Here is an 18,880-nt window from a genome sequence, read left to right as displayed (position 1 = left end):
ATATATTAAATTTCAAAACTCATCACAACAAACATAAAAACAGGGCCAAACAGGCTATTCGTGTAAGGCGGGATGAATCATGACCCTAAACACTTCCAGAAATTATATTCAATACCGAAGTACACAGGTCAGGTGGGTAGCCTAAAAATCTGATTTGTTCCGTCTTGAAATCACAAAATATAACTTGCATGAAACAGCTAGTTGCCACGTCTTGCAAGTGCAAGATCGGGCAGGAGAAAAAATCAAGCTACAGAAACCATATTGCAATCCTGTCTAAAAAAACTCAATATGCAGAGCTGCAGGTTTCCATTTCATGGGCAGGTATTTTGCTTGCCAACAAGCAGCTAACATGCACGAAGGAGCTAGGTTTGATGTACTATTCTCTGGGAGTCCAGATTAGCTACTGCTACATATCTTGGTCCCACTGAGAATGTAACCCCCAAAGGCACTCATCTGCATCAATGGATGAGTTCTTGATGGAAGAACCTGCATTTGCATCAGAAAACACCAGGGAATATTGAATCACTGCATCTTCATCCCCTAGAAGAATTATACTCTCTGCTTCCACTCCTCGAGAATAGATATCAAGGGGAAGAAGCATATAATATGATTCTGTTTGAAAACTCCCATTTCTATTTCCCCCACAAATTCCAAACTTCAAACTAAAACATCAACAGCCATGCCAAAAGTAGACAGAAAAGTTTTCCAAATTTATCACAAATGTAGCCAACAAACCTGATATTCACGTAGCCAAGGTTCTGAAATTTGCAAACCAATTGCCAGTTTCCCCTGCTGTAAATTGTGCATGCATGTTGCAAGTGGCTGCATTCGAACAAGAAGAGCAATTAAGAAAATATTCTACCATTAGTGAAAGCCTATCCAGTAACACTACAAAAAATTATCCAGTAACACTACAAAAAATTATCCAGTAACAATACCGCATTGATTATTAATAAACTGCCATCTAATATAGAAAATAATGCATTAGCAAGTCTTAAGTTGAACAAATCTCAAGAATTTGAAACAAATGACCTGAAGATACTGGTGGTAGATAGCAAATGGTGCTGAATATGATAGAAGTGGCAGTAGATCCTTGGCTAAGCTCCAAGCATCTGCATCTGGAGCAGCAATTATTAGACTGCACACAGAGTGAGCTAGAATTATTGACTATGCTTGAAAACTAAAAAAATGTTGAAATAGAAAATATCTATTTATAGATTCTACTGACTAATAAACAAATTATTCACATCTAGCTACCTAGAGAACCCATTTTCCTTCCATGACTTAATGGCTTCTTCTGATGCCTTTTCGCCAGCTTTAGGGGGTTTGCCCATTTTACTTTGTGGAGAGACAATAGTCTCTGAATCCACAGCCTCGTGGTTGGATGGAAGAGACATTTCTTCCGTGTTGATGGAGGAGGTTTGGCCCTACAAGAATTGATTCTCCAAAACAGTTACTGGAGTGCAAGATAAAAACACACTCTGGCAATGAGCAAAACAACGCTAACATTTAATTCTGCATTGCTGGCATCAATTATCTCGGATGTTCCAGTTTGGTCTAAACAGAGGTCACGCAGAGGAGCCCGCACAATCCTGGAAAGAAAATATTAATTCCTTTAAATGAAATTCCTGTGTTTAAATAGAAAACATAATCAAAGAGAATATGCCAGAAACAAAAGATGAAAGCAACGTTGAATCCAGAGGATCCCTTATATGGAAGAGGCTAAGCAAGAGTCATGCTGATCCTATGCATATTAAAATCTCCAGTCGCTGACCAGGAAGGGCTATCATATCAAATAACATAGAAGTCCCAGCTGCTTCATATTAAACAATAACTAGGATGTTTTTGGTATGCTAGACTGGACTAGTCACTAGACAATATAAATGGAAATGGACTGAACTGGGTAGTTGATGAAACTGGATTGGACTACACTAGACTGGACAATACATATTCCTGTCTTGTGTTTGGAGCACATTGGATAAGGCAAGATAATTTTTTTTGCAAAAGTTCATTCTGGTCTTTGAGTTTTTTCAACAATTTATTTTGGTCCCTGTATTATATTTTTATGACATTTTAGTCCTTGTAATTTTCTTGATCCTCTAATTTTATGACAAGTACAACTTAGTCTCTAAATCAAAAGGTTTTTGCAATTAAGCCTCTATATGTAAATATTCATTTTAATAAATTTGGTCAAATTTTAGTCTACCAAATTAAAAAATAAATGAGTGATAAAAAAGTGGATAACATGAGAAATTGAGAAATGATATTTTTTGTCTGTGATATTAGACAAGCTTGTTCCACCCCTTATGGTGGGACTAGAATTTTGCACTGGGACAACTCAAGACATGACAAGGATTCAAAATGTGCATTAAATACTTCACAACTTGTCCAGTCATGTCCAAAGTATGCACCAAACATATCAGAACTTGTTTTGTCTTGTCCGGTTCAACATACCAAAAAGAACCCTATGCTTTCTCAACTATTTTTGAAAAACAATGTAACACAGATCATTTTTTCCCATAAGCGAGTCATGTTTCTCCACTTTCTGAAACTATGATGAAACTAACAACACAAAGTACCTTTTGCAGATTTCATTATCAAAGTTGAATGTTCTGACTATCTCCACAGGATATGGTGTACTTCCAAGATATGTATTGCAAACGTAACCTGTACCTGCTAAACAAATAACATCATTCACAACCAGAAATTACATCTGACAAAATACAGTGGTTTAAGCCAAGAAAACACATGAAAGAAGATACATTCATGATTGTGGCAAGGGTATAATAACACTTTCGTTTTCTCTCTTTTTCATTTATTTGTTGGTTTGAGAATTGAAAAGTTATCATATATTGAATCCTGTCAAAAGGATAATTGAGGAATAGCAGAAACATAATTAAAGCAAACAGCTTCGTTTTCCCTTTCTTGGTGGTATTTCTCTTTTACTACATAAAGCAAACAGTATAGAATTGAAAGGGCTTTTCAGATGAAATCAGAGATCAAACCTCCTAAACGCTCTGCCACAGCACCAGTAAGAAGGCCACCAACCATATCCACTAACAGGATGTCAGAGTTTGCAGTAACATTAGCAAGTGAAAGCAACAGGGATAATGCATCTACTCGCAGGAATCTGTATTGAAGGCAGAGAATTCAGATACCAACAAAACAGTAAAGACCACATACATCTAAATGAGAACAACCAACAAACCATAAATCATACTGATGTTCATAAAGCTATTTCCTATTTACATAATTTGATAATTATCCACCCCTTCAATCCTCTACTTTTATTAAAAGAAACTCCTATGGTAATTGATCTAAGATACCCAATGGTCATGCTGGTTTTTTTTGCCATAATCTTTCAATCATCCCTCACCTATGCTGTAATTTTTCAATCTATGTCTTGTAACTACTTAAAAACCCTAAGCTAGATAGTCTCTCTTTCAATGTTCAACTTCAGGGAATGGATGCAGAATGAAAATGCTTTAAAATGATATCAAATAAACTAACAAAATCCTGAACAAAGAAAATTTTTAGAAACTAAAATCAAATAACTTAAATCATGGAGTTAATTAATAACATAAAACTACCCGATTCTATGTGGATATTTCTTGAAGTACGCCTCGCATATGCTGAAATAAACAAGAATAATAATATGTCAGTTATAAAATCAGGTTACTTGACATTTTCAAACAGCTTTCACCAAACTTTTAAGTCCATTTTTTTCATGATGAAGCTTATCATAAAATTACAAAACAGGACTTAGTTAAAGAGCAATTCAGCCAATTCCAATGAGGTGACAAAAAAATAAACTAACTAGAGATGAAGCAAGAGATTACCTTCTAGCAGAAGGTCGCCTCAGAAGTACTCTAGGGGCATACTTTTTTTGCTTCTTAATCCTATATTTCTCCTGCAACCACACAGTACATCAGCATATCAATCAAAGCCCTTTTGGCCCAACAAAACTTCATCCATTCCAACATCAAACTTACTTGAGAAAATGTTGTTTTTTTCTCATATGTTGCACTATTGGCAATGAGAGCTTCAATTATCTCATCACCTTTCACACCCTGCCTGCACCAAACAACGTTTACGATTCCTATCTTAAAGAAACATGATTGCAAATCAAGCTGACAAAAACTATAAGCTATGGCATCAACGTTTTAACCTGCATTCGAGAATAAAAACATAAAAAAATACGCAAATCACCTCCGCATTTCATCTATGTCTCCACTAGTTAGGGTCTGGGCTTCATTATTATCAACAATAGCTCGATTATCCCTGCATTCGTCCATTATTTGAGATCCTCCTTTTTCTTGATCATTATTATCTACCAACAAATATTAAAAAAAAAAATCAGCAAACCAAGACAAAGCTCTTAATTAATCCATGATTAAACAATTAAACAAGAGCTCAAGCACAATACCTACTTCTGTGGAAGGAACAAACCTACATAAACAAAGCCCTTCAGTCCCATTCTCAATTTGAAAAGAAGAACCGAAGGGGCATCCAATCAAGGGCCGTAAAGAGAAATTCTTACTTCCAATTTTCAACGTCCTACAAATTTCAAAAAAAGAAATGAAAAAAAAAACATAAGCATTTATTAATTGTAAGAATAAAACAAAAAAACAAAAGCAAAAAAACTTACGAGCCAGCTGTTAATCGAGAAAAAACAAGGCGGTCGCCGTCGTTAATGTCGAGCAAGACACTGCAACCTTCCCAGGTTACTCTAGGGTTTTGAATTGAATTTGACTGGATGCTATTTTGGGACATGTTTGGCCCCTTATTGTGATCTTTAAGAATTGAAAGAATACAGAACAAAGCAACAGAATTGGCACTCTCTATTGCTTGAATTTGCCGCAGTGGAGCATTCAAGCAGCGACTGATTTTATTCGAAATTTTCGAAGGGGGCATCAATCGCAAAGAATTAGGGTTTAAGTGCTAACCGTGGGAGGTTCAAAAGTAGCGAGCCCAATATTTGTGGGATCATGAAAAGTCTAGTGTTGGCCCGTCCTGAAAGAGATACTAGTTTTGAATCTCTTGATGTGGGCCTGTAGTAACCCACTCTGAACAAATTTGGAGCCCTCTTGTCTGTGGTATCCAAAGCAATCTATTTGAAAAATCATCATAAATCATAAATTACAAAACTCAAACTCGGTCGATGTTTGGAAACACGGTTGTCACGGGTGCATCTGTATTCTCAAACAGGTATTCGGACAAGAATATTCCACTGTTTTTGCTTCGGATTAGGATCTGAATTCATTTTTTATTTTCCTCTTGTTCATAGACAGATCCTCCGACTCACATCACTAGTCAGGCAATAAAAAAATTATTCAACAGTAATTAATTTTTTTTAATTCTCAACCAAGTCAAAACCCATGTAAGATTCAACTATTTTTTTAATTTTTTTTTAAATCATGTCGTTTCAATTTTATTTTTTTTGAGATAACCCATTTTGAATTAACACAGGTTAAGTGAACCAATCCATAAATCAGGTTACAGATAGTTTCAAAGCCTGTCAGAAAAAATGGGGGAGTATTTTCGAAGAAATGGCATGATGCCTCTGGTTTAGAATTGCAACCATGCCTTTTCTCCTCATGCTGTACAAAATTATTTTAAATAAAAATAAAATTAAAATTAAAATTTTAAGGGAACGTGGTGCAAAACACTACCTGTTCACATGAAACGCGGGAAGCTAGCATTCAAGTCAAATTATTTTCTATAACTTGCAGTGTATGATCACAACAGCGAGGGTCAGTGCCCTATAGTAATCTTGTGAGCTACTAGTAGTTCTATAGCTTCATTTGTCCTTGTCTCTTTGCAAAGAACGTGATGTTCCAACTAATACTGGGAGAATACAGTGACGATGCACATGGGATATATCAAGCATTAGGGCTTAGGCAGAGAAAAATATATATCTCACACGGCCTTAAATACTGAAGGTAGTGCAGTAGTTATGCTTGTATGCTGAATTCAAGGCAAAGGATGGAGCTAGAGATTTAATTATCATTAAGAACACCAACCACCAAGTTAATATTTTAAAATTCATCAGCAGATATATGGAAATTTACGTGATTAGTTAGTGGGGAAAGCAGACACATTACCAGTTCCATAAATTATAAAGTGATTAATTAATTAATTCTCTAATAGCATATGGAGACATGTCTGCAATATTTTAGTGATTAGTTTTTGATTAACGAATAAGATTAAAAAAAAAACTTGTTGTACTTGCAAGATTATCATCTCAGTTAGTTATTTTGGTGGGAAATTATTTATTTTTGTTTATTTAATAATAATTGTACCATATTAATGGATCAGATACAGAGTGATTTGGTTCTCTTGAGTTGTAGACGACAAGGGAACACCACATTTTCTATTTATTTTTTTCTGATTAAGCGAATGGTTGGCCAAATCTACATCTGACTTCACGAAGATGCCTTTTTTCTTATTATTCTCTGCCATTTTTATTTTCTGTTTGATTCTCATTACATGTATACAAAGATACATACATCTCGTAACAATACAAACTTTAATTTTCTTCTATTTAAATTTAAATTTAAGGTTATCATATTAATTAAAATCTTTTAAATTTGAATTTGTTCTTCTTTTCTATCTAAATAGAATTCAAAGAAAAGAAAAAAATATGAAAAAACTTAGAGATTTTTTATTAAATCACGGGAGGATTGATGAGTTACCTCTAATATATTTTTATGGAAGCCTGAGTAATTAAATTCAAATATATTAAAAAATTATTTTTTTATTCAATTGAATCTTTATAGTTATTTTTTTATTCAATAAAATTGTTATTGTTATTGAGCTCAATTATCACGTCTGTTACATGTACCTATGCAGACATAAAAATTTGATAATACGTTTCCTGTCGTAAGAAATCAGATTTTGTGTGTGTGTGTAAACTCCGGGTGGATCGGAGCATTGAACTGTGGATTGAGATCATTTAGCCTAGGATTCTGACGAGCCCTGAAGCCAAGTGGTGAGAGGCAACGCTGCCCAGGGTTGAAGTGGCTGCTAGCTAGGTTGCTTTCGGCATTGCAAGAGGAAACGGGGGCACGTTGTTCATGTTGTCCAGGGAAGTGGATAGCCGGAGACATGGACATAGAAAGATGCGTTTTACTACAGCCTACAAGGGTTTCTATTCTTTCTCCTTGTTTTACATGGTGTCTCTTTGGCTCATACGCCTTACCTTTTGCTTCCTTAGGAATCTGTACCGCACTGGCCTATGATTTGATGCATAAAATAACCCAAATGTCCACACCTCTAGAGAATATCGGCTTAATATATGATAGGAAATGCCCACTAGACCGAGTTTTTTGTTTACTTGTATGCAGTTCTGCAGTAAAGTCATCAGCCTCGAGAAGTAATGAGAGGCAAGTCTATATTGCAGGAGTGTGTGGATCGATACGTAGGAAGTGTTTCATTGGCTTGTATGAAAATCATTTATTTTGTCCAACAAATCAACAAGTTGCTTTACCAGTTCAATTTAAGAACCTTTTCATCCTGTAGGCGTATTTTATGGAAGTTGCTCCATGCACTTAAGAACCTTTTCACCCTGTTATATCCATGAAACTAACCGATCCAAACGAGCTGGATTGCAGTCCGTTTCATTAGTGATTTAAAGGTAAAAGAGGCCCACGTAATTCAAAGAGACCCATGTAAGCCTAACAATCGGAGTTTCTTAAGCCAGGGAACTGCAGACCTGCACTGAGACTGAAGGGTGCAAAACGGCAAATGCCGATATATAGGAGAATAGGGATCGATTGGACTGGTGGTTGGAATTCAGGTGAAAGATGTGGAAACCAACAACAGGCGACTACAAATCATGGGGTTAAAAGCTCGCCGGCCGCTAAAAAACGTAGGAAGAGCTAGTAGAAAGGTTGGCAAGTACATGATCATTAATAAGTTAGGAAAGGTATAAAAGAGACGATTCAAAGAAAGCCAAGGCATCTACAACAACAAAACCAATTATGATTGCCAGGGGCGGAGTTAAGATTCTGAAATGAAGGGATAATTTTTGGTTTGGTTTTTATAAAAGAAAAAAAAATAAAACAAAAGTTTTTTAAAAAAGAAACTGAAATCGGTTCAAATCGATCAGTTTCAGTTCAGTTTTTTAGGATAAAAACCAGTTCAAACCGGTTTGGATCGGTTTTGGCTTGGTTTTTTTTATTTGACTAGGTTTTTTTCTGGGTTTTGGCTTGGTTCGGTTTGGTTTTTTCGGTTTTAAGCTTATAAAACCAAACTGAACCGGTTGATTTTTTCAAAATTTTAATCGGTTTAATTGAGTTTTTTTCATGGTTTGATTTTTTCGGTTATTTTTTTTTGTTTTCTCAGGTTAATTGATTTTTTAATTTTTTTATTCACCCTTAAATATGGGCTATTTAGGGAAAACATCTAAAAAGACGAGGATAAACTTCAACTGATAAAATTAAAGAGGATCAGAACGAATATTCTGAAAATTCAAGGCCCCTTCTCCTTAGATAAGTAACAGTAGACAAGTAACTTTATAGGCTGGTATTGATTTTTTTGTCAATTAAATATGGTAATTGCTAGCTGCTAAGGTGGAGGGAGGGGAAAGGGAAAAGACGCTGTAAATTTGAACCCTAAAGAGGACCATGTAGAAGAGGAGTGGTTGTCATCGTCAAATTGTGCCCGTAAGTATACTATTAGCACATCAAACATTTATTATTCCACTTTTAATCTCTAAAGTAAGAATCCACCGAGGGCTCTCACGTTTGCTCAATTTTCGCTGTTAGATTAAACTTTTTCTTGAATGGTCTCGGTCCAAGTGGATGGTTCCCATCATTTTAGCACCGAGGCCAGCTTTCTATTCTCTTCTGTCAACGTAATGTTTGCACATTCCAAGGAAGAAGACGAAAGGAAATGAAACGATACGAGGGAACAATGGCTCCAACGATGGGATCGATCGATCACTCGTTGCAGACAAACATGTTTTCTCTGCAAGAATAGCCAAATAGCAAGCCGTCCAACAACATAACATGTGTTGTATCCACCTTATCCTCCCAATTCTAAACAGTGGGTTACAGGCTCACAGCACTCATCAAATGGCCCTAAACGACATGGCGAACCTTCTATATATACTTGACCCAGTCACAAAATGGTCAACCATCAAGACAGGATTAGTTCTCCAAAAGGCACCCTCGCTTGTGTGAAAAAAACAGTACTTGACACAAAAAAGTGAAGTAAATAAACAAAGCCAGACCCACCATAACACACTCTATCTGCCTCCTTATTACCTGTCTCGGATCCCCCTCCATTGCACAAAACTCTCTCATTGTCTCAAGCCCTCTCTCCCTCCCTCCCTCCCTCCCTCCCTCCCATGACATAATTAGCAGAGAACTCTATCCGCTACTCTTGTCTTTTATTTTCTTCTTTGCTTGTGATGGCTGCACTTACTTTCTTACAAGAACACAAAGAGAATCGTCAAAAACAACCATCCAGGTGCAAGCGAAAGCTGCAAAAGGAAAAGGAAAAGGAAAAGCAACCATCTTCATGGGACCAAATCAAGAACCTACTGACCTGCAAACAGATCGAGGGGTCGAGAGTACACGACCCATCAAAGAACCCCATTGGATACTCAAAGCTAGGATCTTCTTGCAGCTCAATATGTAGTTTCAAAGACGTTGTTCATGGCAACACAAGGGTTGTTCATAGAGCTGATAACTCACCTGAAAGTAGCACACTGGGTCAAGAAACTGGGCTACTAAGTCGGAAAGGTGCTAGTACTGGGTCATCATCAACTCGGTCACTGACGAGCTCTGGGAGATCCAACAGTGGTGTAACGTGCTCGTCGTCGTCTAGAGGCATGCAATTTAGGAAGCTTTCAGGCTGTTATGAATGTCACATGATCGTTGACCCTAGCAGGTACACTGCGCTAGCTTAATTTCATTTTCCTCTTAATTTCTCATTTTCTCTTCGATAACAAAAGAAAAGGAACATAGACTACTACTATTTATTAATTTTGGGCTTAAAACTCAGATACCCATCTGCAAGAACTACAATAAGCGCTTGCACTCAGTGTGGAGAGGTCTTTCCAAAGATTGAAAGCTTGGAGCTTCATCAAAAAGTTCGCCATGCCGGTAATTTTACATTTTTGCTGAATTAAAAGGGAATGTCATCCTTGATTGATTACTTATTTTTCCAAAATTCTACTTTCTTATAGTTTGCCCATTAAAAATAAAGTCCCAACACATTCAACCAACGAGACTGTTCTTTTTTTTTTTTAGATTAATAAATTAAAGTCGAATATTTTGTTTGTTTGTTATGAGCTTAATTTTAATTAAATTTCTCCTATTCATTTTCTTTTTAGTCCAGATTTTCTTTTACCAGCCATTATCCAAGAGTAATGTTATTTGTTTCCAATAATATCAGTTATTCGATTGCTTTTGCATTTATATGATATTCACTTTATTTTTAGGATAAATAATTCTTGATGTATAACATTATAGTTTTTCCAAGGAATAATACGTCACTCTGATGGAACAACACCACCCTCTATTCTTAGCCTTTTCTATCCGGTTAATGAGTTGAGCCTAGAGTTTGACATTTAAGCTCAAGCCATTCTTTTTATGATTGCTGTCTCCATGCTTTATTTCTCACCAAATTCGCACAGAAAAAACCAGTAAATCACTTTATCTTTCATAAATGTGACTTAAGAACAACTTCAGCGCGCCTTCTCGCCGGGGATATCTTTTCTGCCAGTCATACAAGATGACCTCTTTACCTTAGTCATGAGAAATGAGGGTTCACCTGCTGACCACCAGTTAATCTAACTCGGGGAAAATTTTATAATATATATAAAATAATTAGTGTTATTTTATTAATTATTTTTAAATGAAACAAAAAAAAATTCATCATTCACCATAAAAATATATCCACTTGGGATCTCACTCTTTTTGTATATAAAAAAAATGAACCGAACGGATCTGGTCTTATAACCATGCTATTTTTGGCGCGGGATCGACAGCTGTCCTTTGACGACCATGATTTAATGGTCCGGTTGCTTTATGTGGTATTTTGTCGCCAGAAGTAAGAACTCACTCCTACGCCCCGTCACGTTAAATCTGCACGGACCCTGACCCTGACCCTGACCCTGCCCGCATCTACTAGAAGTAAACATTGCATAAATCATCGAATTTTTAAGATCTATCAACTTTTAATACAAGTTTTTTGCCATATCTGCAGTATCGGAGCTGGGACCAGAAGATTCAGGCCGAAATATCGTGGAGATCATCTTCAAATCAAGCTGGCTCAAGAAAGACAACCCAATCTGCAAGATCGAACGGATATTAAAAGTCCACAACACACAACGAACAATCCAACGGTTCGAGGACTGCAGGGACGCAGTGAAGACACGTGCACTCAACAGCACTAAAAAAAACCCCAGGTGCGCGGCGGACGGCAACGAGCTGTTAAGATTTCACTGTACAACCTTAACTTGTTCTCTCGGCTCACTCGGCTCCTCCAGCTTGTGCGGCTCGATCCCCGTCTGTGGCGTCTGCACCATAATAAGGCACGGGTTTCAAGGCATAGAATGCAAAGGTGTAAGCACCACGGCTAGTAGCGGTAGGGCCCATGACTCGTTATGGGGCTGTACGGATGGACGTAGGGCAATGTTGGTGTGCCGTGTGATTGCTGGTAGAGTGAAGCGCGTGGCCGAGGATGCGCTGCCGCCCGAGGAGGATGGTGCTCCTGCTGGCTCATTTGATTCCGTGGCCGGTGGTGCTGGGATCTACTCGAGTCTCGAGGAATTATCAGTTTTTAATCCAAGGGCTATATTGCCTTGTTTTGTTGTCATTTACAAGGCTCTTGAGTCTTAGATTATTTTTCATATCGGTTTTTACCATAGATTACTTTGTATTAGTATGTTCAAAACCTATTATACCTTGATCAGTGGTTAGCGTAACTGTGCTAACCGCCGCAGGTGTTCGTGTACATAATAAATCTTGCTCTCAAGACATGATCGGATTGGAGAGATTTAGTATTTAATCAGTGTATCGGAGTAGGAAAAAAAAAACAGTGATGATAATGAAAATATATTTAATAAGGACGCTGAAATCATTGCTTGCTATTCTCACACGAAGACACCATTCAATCGAGAGAAGCAACAGCAACTTGTTATAAGTGGGGAGGTGGAAAGGAGTCATTGAAGTGTCGCCTTCGAATGGACACCTTTCACTGTCTAAATAGCTATCCTAGGCCTCTTTATTTGCAGGTGGGTCTCCTCTCCTGAGAATTTTTCCATGCAGAGCCGGACATTTTCAGGGTTGGTACAGTGACTTGTCATGGGAAACAAAATTAAAGTCTTAAAGGGTAATTAATTGGGTGTGAATTATTTCAGAATAGATGGATTAGTGTAATCTTTTCTTCTTTGATATCTCATTTACTTGGGTTTTCGAAGGGAGTGGACCAATATTATGAAGGACCACGTGAAATTATCTTGAAATAATTTTGATGAGATGAAAAGTGGTGGGGGAGGAGGGTTTTCTTTGACCTTGACCAATCAACAAAAGCGAAAGACAGTAGCACATACAGTGACTCGACTATAATTGCTCACGCATGCTTGAGCACATGCACATTCATTTTTCTCATTGTTTGAGGTGTTTGGATTTTGCAGGCAGTGATTAGAATATGGGAATAATTAAGGTCATGGCATAGGGTATTTAAATCAAATGGGAGTTTCCTAAAATTATATCCAATGTAATCCTCAGTGAGATCACTGAAAATTTAGCACATAAATCTGTTGCATAATAACCTAAGTGACGAGGGTCCGTGGGTGTGTTGTGTCTATATCTATATCCTTGACTAATGTGAAACTTCCTGCACTCGACAGACCAACTAATTTTACTTATATTAACTCATAACCGGGATCCTTGACTTATGTGAAACTTCCTGCACTCGACAGACCAACTAATTTTGCTTGTATTAGCTCATAACTGGGATCCTTGACTTATGTGAAACTTCCTGCACTCGACAGACCAACTAATTTTGCTTGTATTAGCTCATATCTGGGATCCTTGACTTATGTGAAACTTCCTGCACTTGACAGACTACCTACTTTTTCTTGTATTAGCTCATAACTGGGATCCGAGGGTTGTAAGGAGCACGAGTTGACAGGTTGATGATTGGCTGTTGATCTTAGATCAAGGCTTGGCCTTGCACGTTACTGGAGACAACCTTTGGTTAGTAAACCAAGTAAATCCTCTCCCTGCCCTAGTTGTAGGTCTTCATTGTGTTTATTATATGATTGCTGGTAGATTAATATGAAGTGTTTTTCTGGTTTGACATTTGCACGGTTTAAAAACTTAAAATTAAATTGGATGTGAGAGCATGCATCTCGCCATTGCTGATGCACTCATGCCGAGTTCTAAATTAATTAGCTGTGCCCAGTTGAACGAGTCTGTCTGTTTTCCGTTTTATTATAAGGTGTTTGAAATGGTGGAGGTTGTTGAAAAAAATAAAAAAGTGGAGGTTGTCAAAAAGAAAGTTATCTTTGTAACTATTAAATTGAAAAACCGCGTGATTAATAGTGAATCAAGTTATAAAAGACATTAATATAATCACACTCAGTTCAAAGTTAATCTTTGATTTGATCAAATTCGATTCTACCCTGTTTATTTATCTTAAATAATTTCTTGAAATGAATAAAAAAACATTGTTTTAATGAACTTGGTAATTTAGTGATTATTTTTTAAAGTGTTTTTTATTTTGAAATGTATTAAAATAATTTTTTTTATTTTTTTAAAATTATTTTTAAAATCAGCATATCAAAATAATTTAACACATTAAAAAAATTAACTTTTAATAAAAAATTAAATTTTTTTAAAAACATGGGTTGGCAGCTTTTCTCCCTAAATTATCCTAAGAGCAACACATTAGATGTGGTTGGTCTACTCAATAAATGATTAAATAAAAAATGAAGTGTACAAATTGGTGTAAAAATATTATTATCCTTGAAAAAAACAATTAGATACGATAGATTACTGTGTAGATTTTTGTTAGTTTGGTTGAACAGAGAGGCGGAGTGCACGGCACAACGGGTGATGCAAATGCCACAAGTTGAATTGGATGGTGGCTGTCTCATGGTCAATAACAAGAGTAAAACAGCGTAGAAAATGTCCAAATACACGCGGACAAAAATAAACATGAAAGAATAGCGAGCAGAATGCTCATATTATCAAGAAATTCTTAATTACCGGGAGTGCTCTGATTAGAAAACATGCATAGTAATATCTCATCCATTAAAAAAAAATCAAATTTATTCGTTTAATTTGAACAGGGTTTTATGTTAAATAAAAAAAATATTTTAATAAAATCTGGTTGAATCAAATAGATTAACTCATAATCTAATCCAATTGAGTTTAGATAATATGAATTAAATATCAAGTATTTAAATAAATAAAAAATGAAACAATGTGTGTTTTTTTTTAAAATGTTAACCTTAATCGACATTTGTGCTTGTAATGATTCGCCTTGCAATGATTAAATGAAATAATGATTCAAATTCTTTTTCAGATCAGTTTTCGAATTGCATGAGATAGCTATAAAATGGACATCAAGTTTCTAGTAGATTTTCCCATCACAAAAGTGCTTTAGTATTTTCATAAAGCACTTTAAAGGAAAGGTGAAGGGCCACCTTGCATATACTTGCCTTGATAAGCTGGTAAGGTGCTCGATACGTGTCTTCCTGTTCTCCTACAGCCTCGTTAAAGACATACATGCCAGAATCCATCTTTTATGGCTTGCTTTCGACTTTTAGCGTGTTACTGTTTTTTTTTTTTTTTTTTTTCTAGTTTTAAATTAATATTTTATCATTGTTTTTTTATGTTGTAATAAAAAAAATATATATATACTTTCAAATAAAAAACACTATAAATTTTTGTTTTCTGCATTATTAAAAATGCCCTTTTACAGTAGATTCGGACCGTTTATTTTTGTATTTTAAAAGTATTTTTTTAAAAAAATTAAATTTTATTTTATTTTTTTCTTTACTTTAAATTATTTTTTTATTTTTTAAAATTGTTTTAACCTGCTAATATTAAAAATAATTTTTTAATATATTTTAAAATAAAAAATATTTTAAAATACAATCCTCGTTACAAACCCAAATATTTCCTATCACAACCGGTGTATCCGAGGTTTTCTGTATTTATATTATGGGCTTTCAGCCTCGTTTTCAAATTTGAAAGCCGAAAAGCATAATGCCTTATAAGAGGCCCATCTTTCCAACACAATGCGTTGCTTGTCGGCGCTTCGTAGAGTTCAGTTATTGACCGACCCAAATTGGCCCGTTGACTTGCTACTGTCTCTTGGTGATTTTTACTATTTCATTTAGCTGGAACTTTTTAGCAAGATTATTAAACATAGCTCGGTACAAAACGTATATCAAGAGGTGATCGAGTTAATTCGGATAAATTCAAAAAACGATATCACTTTAAGTTTTTTATTTCGAGTTAAAATAATATAATTTTGATTTTTAAATAAAATTAAATTACATCATCCAAGTTTAATCAAATTAACTTATATTTATTTTTTTGAAATTTAATCCAAGATAAATTCAGAGCTGATCTGTTAAGATTAAAGAGTTTAATAACACTAATTTTATTGATTTTTATGATAAAAAAAAGGGGGCATCATCATCCTGTTAAACGTATCATGACTGTTTGATTAAACATTAATGTGAAATGTCGCCAGCATCAGACCTCATAATTGTCCCGCTTCCACAGATCATAGAAAAAAGTACAGGACACAATTATAGCTCTCTTGCAAAACCATTAGCTAAAGCCCTCCGCCCACCTCATAATCTCTCATCATGCATGTTCTGCTTCTTCCAATTTTATTAATCTTCTTTTTTTTTTTCAAAATCGAGCCTCAGGTTTTCTTATGCCAATTTCATTTCCTCTGCCCACTTTTGTCACTGGCCTCTTGATAGATGCATGTACAATCAAGCCAAGCTTTGGATTTTATGTTGCATGGACCCCAGGACTTCAAATATGAATTAAATTGCTTGGTGTGGAATCGGTCAATCACAGGTTCAGCTTTTGCTTATTCCCAATCAGCAGTGGATGATCGATAGCTAGCTTCTAAATCACTAGGGCCTTCATTGGATGAACAGTTATTTTTTTTTGCATTTCTCAAGTCAAGGGTCAGCTTTGGCTTCACATTAATCATGACATTAATCACCATTAATTCGATCGTTTATATATCCATCATCAAATGCAATTCTATATGATTGTATCTGTTATCAAAATTTAACACCGTAAAAAAGAAACACAATCAATCTCATTGAATTTTATTTTCCAAGATCATTTTCCATCTAGCTATAACATATCTACTTGCTAGTTTTTTTTATATATATAAATTAATTACATATTTATATTTATATATTAACTCAATAAATTAACATTTTTTAACAGTAATTTTGTAAATACATGACAAGATTAGCATCAAATATCTTCCGGAAAAAATAACATTAACCCTCTTGCTTATAAATGTCAAGCATTGAAATACTCTTGTTAATGTAGGTTAACCTGCTGTTCAAATTATTTTTATTTGAAAAATCATTAAATTAATATTCTTAACTAAAAAATATTTTTTAAAAAACATATTACATTTTATTACCAAACACACACTTACACCACAGGTAATGGGTATAGCAATCATGTTCATGAGATATCTTTGTGAAAGAACGCTTGACTGTTACATCATCCATATAAGCCTTTGAATGCTCTTGTTCTTCTATTTTAAACGCCTGGGTTCTTAATGCACGTAGCTTCCTTTTATTCTTTTATTCTTTTTCTAAATTTGTCTTAGAGTATGTTTGTTTGTAACGCCACCTAGTTAAAAGCATAAAATCACACCTCGTTAAAAGCATGAATTTCATGCTTTTAATGGGGTGCCCGTGTGGTGCACCTAGTAATCTTTTTCACTGTTTTTTTTTTAATATCCCAAAAGCTTAAAAAAAAAATATAAACCTTTGTTTTTCAAATGGGTATGAGAATATGGTGATATCATTTTGTTAAAAAAAATAGAATATAAATAGAAAATGTACCTCAAAAAATCTCATTATGGAGTTTTTGTATATGGCTAATTTGTTCGTATAGAATAAATTTTCCTAGACACTCTAATTTATTTATAAGTGGATTTGATTGATTGAAAATTATGGTAAGTTATTTCATAAAATATATGTATATATATTTTGTAGGATTAATATACTACATTTTATGGGATTTTCTTCCTTGAATCAAAACTCACACATCTAATTATACTCATGGCCGGGTCCACCTGGTTTGTGATCATCACTAAAAGTCAGGCAAGTGCCTTTGAAGTTTTCTTAAACTGCTTTAATTAGATGAAGATGTATAATCAAGAGAGCAAACCCTAATAAACAATAACAACTTTGTCAAGACAGGTGAAGCCCATACAAATGATCATTTGGGCACATGTTCTTTGAGTCTTCCCAGATAGAATAAACCCAGCATTCGAAACCCTTACCTCCTCTTATATCCTTACAGCCAAACAACATACATGATTTGATTACACTTCCCGGAGGGTATCTGGCAAGCCAAGAGAAAGAGAATTAATACCATGCACAAGCCTCAACGAGATAGCTTTGTTATTCAAGTATATAAGAGGATGTTGCACTTATTGCGAAGCCCTTGATAACCAAGTTCCTCCAGCTTGTAAGTTAAGTTTCTGATCTGCCATGAAGTTCTTCAATCGCTTCCGCAAAATTCTCACGCGACTCGTGTTTTCGGGTTCAACGACGTCAAACATGGCTTCGAAGCAAAGAAGTTGTGAGAGATTTGATCCACCAAGGACTTCATGCAGCTCTTATTACTCGTCTCACTCACATTATAGTGAGGCTATTGCTGATTGTATTGAGTTCTTCAACAAGTCATCTCAGGAAGGGATTTTAGATGGTCGGAAATCGGATGTTTGGGTTCGATAATAATTTTCCAGGATATTAAATATTTGTTCATCATTTTATTTTATTTTTTGTTTGATAATAGTCATCTTTGATATATATATATAATACACATGATGGATACAAGTAAACGAGTTGGTCCCTCTTGTTCTTGCTGGTTTTTTAAGCACATCTCTTCCTTGTTCCTTGTGGGCAAGGTTTTGATGTAGTGCTGTGTTGTAAATCAATAATTTTGTGCTTGTAGGAAGAATTTCTTCCTTTTTCATTTCTTTTTTTTTTCTCCTTTGTATCTCTTTACCCATATGGACTGTCGTTGATGCAGGGGATAGTGACCCAGTCTGCAATACTTGATATCTAGCAAAGCCCTAGAAATCTTTGTACTATGCAAGGCCTCTATTGCGGATCCAGCCTCAGTAATGTGTAATCCAATGTCTCTAGGCTTGAAGCAAAGACCCTGAAACGCGTCAGCTCAACAACTGTCAGCAAACGGGCCAAATATTGCCTATGACTATGTCTACAAGCAAAGTTATCAAACCCCACATAAGTTAAATCTCAGTTAACCAAGTTAATATTTTTTAAAATAAAACAAATAGATAAAAAAAACAAAAGTTCAAAAATAAAATCAACAAGTTAATTGAGAGTTTTAATCGAGTTGACCCATGTCAATTTATATTATGATCAATTTGAATATTTTTTTTAATTTAGATTGACTAATAAAATTCTGATTCAATCTATTAAGTTATTTTAGATTTTAATTTGTAAGTGGTTTTTTTAGCGTCTTTTATTTTAATCATTTTACATTCTTTTCAAATTTTTATTTTTGATTAATTAGATCAATTGGTCATATTCTCCTAAAAAATAAATTGAAGGTAGCTCTTGATCTTCCACAATCATTCCACAATCTCTCCAATAGCTAGTGTC

At 35.2% G+C, this 18,880-nt stretch overlaps 2 protein-coding genes across 4 annotated transcripts; one reads left to right on the top strand and one right to left on the bottom strand.

Moving 5' to 3' along the window:
- Positions 1–80: 80 nt before the first annotated feature.
- Positions 81–4,968, bottom strand: LOC133692742 (uncharacterized). Of its 3 annotated transcripts, none has more exons than XM_062113874.1 (13): positions 4,649–4,968; positions 4,454–4,557; positions 4,210–4,330; positions 3,993–4,074; positions 3,840–3,910; positions 3,591–3,632; positions 3,006–3,130; positions 2,580–2,676; positions 1,508–1,592; positions 1,258–1,427; positions 1,033–1,138; positions 736–822; positions 81–486 (listed from the first exon to the last, which is right to left on the bottom strand). In XM_062113874.1, the coding sequence occupies exons 1-13, from the start codon at positions 4,912–4,914 to the stop codon at positions 397–399; spliced, it is 1,446 nt and encodes a 481-aa protein (XP_061969858.1). In that variant the 5' UTR covers positions 4,915–4,968; the 3' UTR covers positions 81–396. The 3 variants fall into 3 exon arrangements, with proteins under 3 accessions (XP_061969858.1, XP_061969856.1, XP_061969857.1); XM_062113872.1 differs by having other exon boundaries at positions 4,427–4,557; positions 4,649–4,967; XM_062113873.1 differs by having other exon boundaries at positions 2,580–2,673; positions 4,427–4,557; positions 4,649–4,967.
- Positions 4,969–9,159: 4,191 nt separating this feature from the next.
- On the top strand, positions 9,160–12,021 carry LOC133691169 (uncharacterized). Its single transcript, XM_062111545.1, has 3 exons — positions 9,160–9,897; positions 10,012–10,112; positions 11,218–12,021. The coding sequence occupies exons 1-3, from the start codon at positions 9,416–9,418 to the stop codon at positions 11,850–11,852; spliced, it is 1,218 nt and encodes a 405-aa protein (XP_061967529.1). The 5' UTR covers positions 9,160–9,415; the 3' UTR covers positions 11,853–12,021.
- The last annotated feature ends 6,859 nt before the right edge of the window (positions 12,022–18,880 follow it).

The sequence above is a fragment of the Populus nigra genome, chromosome 4 (assembly GCF_951802175.1).
Source record: "Populus nigra chromosome 4, ddPopNigr1.1, whole genome shotgun sequence".
Taxonomy (NCBI): Eukaryota; Viridiplantae; Streptophyta; class Magnoliopsida; order Malpighiales; family Salicaceae; genus Populus; species Populus nigra.
The sequence above is the reverse complement of the archived record's forward strand: the minus strand, read 5'-3'. Positions and strand labels throughout refer to the sequence as shown.